General features: G+C 61.4%; 1 protein-coding gene across 1 annotated transcript; it reads left to right on the forward strand.

The window, feature by feature from the left end:
• Positions 1-2,920: 2,920 nt before the first annotated feature.
• GPR78 (G protein-coupled receptor 78) lies at positions 2,921-3,885 on the forward strand. The gene is given in 6 exon segments (XM_070615324.1): positions 2,921-3,194; positions 3,273-3,485; positions 3,488-3,571; positions 3,574-3,732; positions 3,735-3,755; positions 3,758-3,885. Coding segments are annotated over 6 exon segments (879 nt in total).
• The last annotated feature ends 534 nt before the right edge of the window (positions 3,886-4,419 follow it).

The raw sequence follows: 4,419 nt of genomic DNA on the forward strand, positions 1-4,419 counted from the left end.
CTCGGAGTTTTGACGGAGGTCTTGAACCGGATCTCTCTGAATTATCTCCAGATTTTCGAAGCAGTTCATGCTTCTACAGAAAATGTGGAAGTTACAGGAACAAATAAAGAAACAAAAGCCCCGGAAACACTCATAATTCTACCAACCCGCGGTGCCCTGAAGGGCTGGCCCACGGCGCCCCGCCCGCAGGCGCTGCTGGCAGTTGGGACCACGGGGCGTGTCCAGGTCTCGCCACAGGGCGCAGAGGGCGCTGTCTCTGGCGCGCCTACCTTTTGAGGGCCGTGTGGTGCCGTGCTGTGGGAACACAGTAATGTATTTGCCGTCTTCCTCTTGCTGGGTGTTTGGCCCATTTCTCTTTCTTTCAGCCTTCCCCACCTCCCTTTTCTGCGTGTGTGCAGGCAAACATTTTTGCTGACATTTCCGATTGTTCCTTTGGGGTGCCCGCCTGGAAGGCAGCTTGCCGGGCTGTGGGGGGCATCTTGATAGACCTGCATGCATTCTGTCTGCTGGCCCCCAAAGCCCCCAGCACTTCCCGTCTCAGATCTCAGCAGCCGGGCTGCCCCCACTCCCCGGGATGCCGGTGGTGGTTCCGAGCCCTGTGGTCTTATCAGTAGAAGATCATTTAATCTTCTCATCTCAGATCTCATTCCCGATGGACACTTAAACCCCCTGCAGGGTGCCATGCAGGGTCTAATCCATTCACCTTCCAGGCTTAGAAAAAAATTGATTAAAATGTTAAATATTTTCAGCATGACTTTAAAAAAATCCTCTAAAAGGTGAGGGCCTGCCCCTCACTGGGCCGTCTTGCCCGTTCTTGCTAAGATGCGCATCACAGAGCTCAGTGCGGGCTCCGAAGGTCCCCCCACAGCAAGATTTCATGGTTCTGCGTTGCCTAAAAAATTCCTCAGAGCCCTTCAAAGCCCAGCAGAATCTGGTCTCAGCCACTCCTGCTGGCTCCTTTTGCCCTGTGATCATGCACACATGCTCACACTCTCACACACACACACCCACACACGCTCACACTCACACACACTCACACACATTCAGCCACACCTTGGACTCCCCACACGCCCACACTCCGGCTTCATCTCTGTTGTCGCCTCAGCCTGGCCTGCAGTCTCTGTGCGTCCCTCCTAAGCCTGTCGGGGTCTGTCCCGGGAGGGTCATGCTCCCCAAGCCCCGGCCGACTGCTGTTTCTGCACTGTGGGAGTCTGGACGGTGCTTCTGCAGCTTATCCAAGCTAACCGCTCTGAATTGCTCCCTCGCCTGAAAACCGGAGCAGGAGTGCCCATCTCCCGGGGCCGTGGTGAGATTTAAATAAGGTAAAATTAAATGAGCTTAATAATAAAATATACTTAAAATTAAGTAAAATTCAATAAACTCGGTTAACCCTCGTCCTTCGCCCATTTTCCCCTCCCCAGTTGCACACACCAAGCTCTCAGAGCACGTTCGCGGGAATCAATCGGTTCACACATGACAGAGCCTCCACCCCGTGTGACTGACACAGCTCGCTCGTCTCAGACGCAAGAGCACTGTTTCTCAGAGGAGGTCAGAGTGGCCGTGTTGATCAGATCTTATTTTGTCCGTATCTTCTCTCTGCTCATCCAAGTGCGGGAACCCAGCCTTATTTCATCTCCACAGTCTAGGCTGTGACTGTCACCGTCCCTTACACAGGGTGGGCGCCCCGTAAATCCTTGCCGGTGAGTGCGGGGCTTGCCTTTATGTAACATCGACCAGCTAACAGCAGCCACACAAGGCAGGTGCCATTGCCAGCTGTTAATATCCCTGTCTTACGGGTGAGTAAAGAAGGCCAGGAGGTTGAGTGACTTGCTCGAGGCCATGTGGCTGGGGTGAGGTGGCCAGTGCAGGTTGTCCATCCTATTGCTTCCTCCAGCCACCTGCCTTCTCTGCAGTCCTCACAGTGCTGGCACCAGGGAGACCCCCACGAGGGTGAGCCCCTCCCCACCAGCCACACTTTCTTCTTCAGAAAGGGGTAGGCTGGCAGAGCCTCCTGGTGAGGGTGGGGTGGGGGGAAGCTGGGGCAAGGGTCTGCCTCTGGCTCCTATCACATCTGGCTGCTGCTGCAGAGAAGATGCCAAGCAAGCTTCCTGGAGCCAGTAGCTTCCAAGCCTTCCCTACTCCTTGTCCTGCCAACTGGCCATTGAAGGGACTGGAAGATTCCTACAGGATGACTAGGTTCAGGAGCCAAGAGGGGTAGTGGAAGACAGAGCCCCCTTCCCCAAAGCACCAAGAGCCACGTGGAAGGGCAGAGCTCCAGCTTCAAAGGTGTGTCCATATTGGACCCCACCGGGAGCTGCTCCTCCCCAGTTCCCCTGCTTTCTTTCCCCCCCTCTGCTTTTCTGTCCCTGCCCCTCTGTCCGTCCACTTCCTCCTCTCCTCTTTACCTTTACCTCCTCATCTCCAGCCTTCCCTCATTCCCCCTCCAACCCCTTTCTGCTTCCTGCCGCCCTTCTTGGTTCAACAAGTGTGGGTCTAGTTCCTGGCCCTGAGCTGGGGGTTGGGGAGGGGAGCATGACCCAGGCTGCACATGCTTTGGCCCTTTAACTCCCTCCTTGTCGCTCCCTCTGTGGCCGGGACAGCTCCCCACTCTCTGGCCCCCACAAACTGCCTCGTCCCTCAGCGGTTTGGTAGAGCGCAGGGCAGGGTGAGGTGCGCGGTGAGGGGCGATGCATGGAGGAGGAGCGGCCGGGGTGGCTAGCACCTCAACTGTGCACGAGTCACCCCCGGAGCTTCTGAGAAGGTGTGACCGTTGCAAGGACCCCCCTGGTCCGGAGCAGAGGGTGCGGAGCTCCCTCCAGCCATTCCGTGAGGAGAGAAGGAAAGACAAGGCGACAGCAAAGAGACCTCCGTGACCCCACGCCCCTCGCCCTCCCGCCCAGCTCAGTCGCGGGACGTCGCCATGGGGCAGCTGTGCGCCCGGCGCGGGGACGGCAAGCGCGTTCAGCACCCTGGACAGCGCCACGGGCGGCGACCAGTGCGGCGGCGACCGCGCTCCGTCCTCCCCGAGCCGCTCCGGCTCCGCAGCGCAGCGCGCTCGGCCGGCGACCCGGGACCCCGTGCGTGCCGCCGCTCCCCGCGTGCCGTTCCGGACCCTGCCCGCCGCCTCTGCACCGTGGGGACTCCGCGGCGGGCCTGCTCCCCCCGGAGCTTCCCCCGCGCGCGCCGGGAGTTGAGTGAGCCCCGAGCGCGGCCCCCGCTGCCGCGGGCCCGCGAGCGCCTGGCGAGCCGCTAGCGCCCGGGGCCCGGGAGAGGCGCTGCTGGCGGGGCTGCCGGCGCTGGTGCTGGGCTGCCGGCGCTGGTGCTGGCCGTGTCGCCGCTGTCCTACGCGCAGGGGCTGCTCCTCTGCGCCTCTAGAGTTGAACCGCGCGCGCGCGCCTCGGGCTTCTTCCTGGTGAACCTGTCGCTGGGCCACCTGCTGCTGGCTGCGCTCGAAGTGCCCTTCACGCTGCTCGGCGTGCTAGGTGGCGTCAGGCCATCGGCTTCCTGGACACCTTCCTGGAGTCCAACGCGGCGCTAAGCGTAGCGACACTAAGCGCATACCCGTGGCTGGCGGTGGGTTTCCGGCAGCGCACGTCCGGCGACTGCGACCGCGCCACGCCCGCCTGCTGCCGGCCTACGCGTGGGGACAGTCGTTGGCCTTTGCGTTCACTGCGCTCGCCTGCTGGTGTCTAGGCTACAGCGGCGCCTGCGCGTCCTGCTCGCTGCGCCGCCCTAGGAGCCCGAGCGCCCGCGCTTCCCGCCTTCCCCGCTGCGCTCTGCCTCACCGCACTGGAGGTGCTGCGGGCGACGCGCGGCCACTGATGGCGCATCGACGTTGTCACCATGCAGGCCCTGGAGCTGATGGCAGACCTGCATCCCGGGTAGCCGGCCCATACGCCGGGCCCAGCCCTGAGGGCCTCACTGGAGCTCCTACCACCCTGCTTGGCAGTTGGCCCACAGGAGCCTGCGGTCCCTGTCACCTGCCCCAGGTGTTCACGCGCTTGTGGGTCTTTCCGTGCACATGCCCACGGGTTTCCACATTGTCTTGTTTGTACGCTCTGCGAGTCTGCACACCTGAAGGGCCAACTGCTTTTCAGCATCTGTATTTGCGTGTGGAATATGTGCCCACAGCAGGCAGAGCGTTTCGGCTGGCCTGGGGTCTCAGGTCTTGGAGGGCCTGCCTGGTTCCGTCTGCTCACAGCCTGGCGTGCCTTTGCCCACTGCATCTCCAGCTGGTGTCGCTGCCCACGTTGTCCCTCCCCAACCTGTGCCCAGAGCTCCCCACAGCTCTCCTGCCCCGAGACAGCCGGCCCAGGTAGCTTCTCCCTGCCCGAGGATCCAGTGTACTCCTCCTTCAGCGGGTCTGACTTAGTTCCCTCTGTACAGAGGGGAAGGAAGAGCCATGGTGGGGTCTTAGAG

The sequence above is a fragment of the Equus przewalskii genome, chromosome 3 (genome assembly GCF_037783145.1).
Source record: "Equus przewalskii isolate Varuska chromosome 3, EquPr2, whole genome shotgun sequence".
Lineage (NCBI taxonomy): Eukaryota > Metazoa > Chordata > Mammalia > Perissodactyla > Equidae > Equus > Equus przewalskii.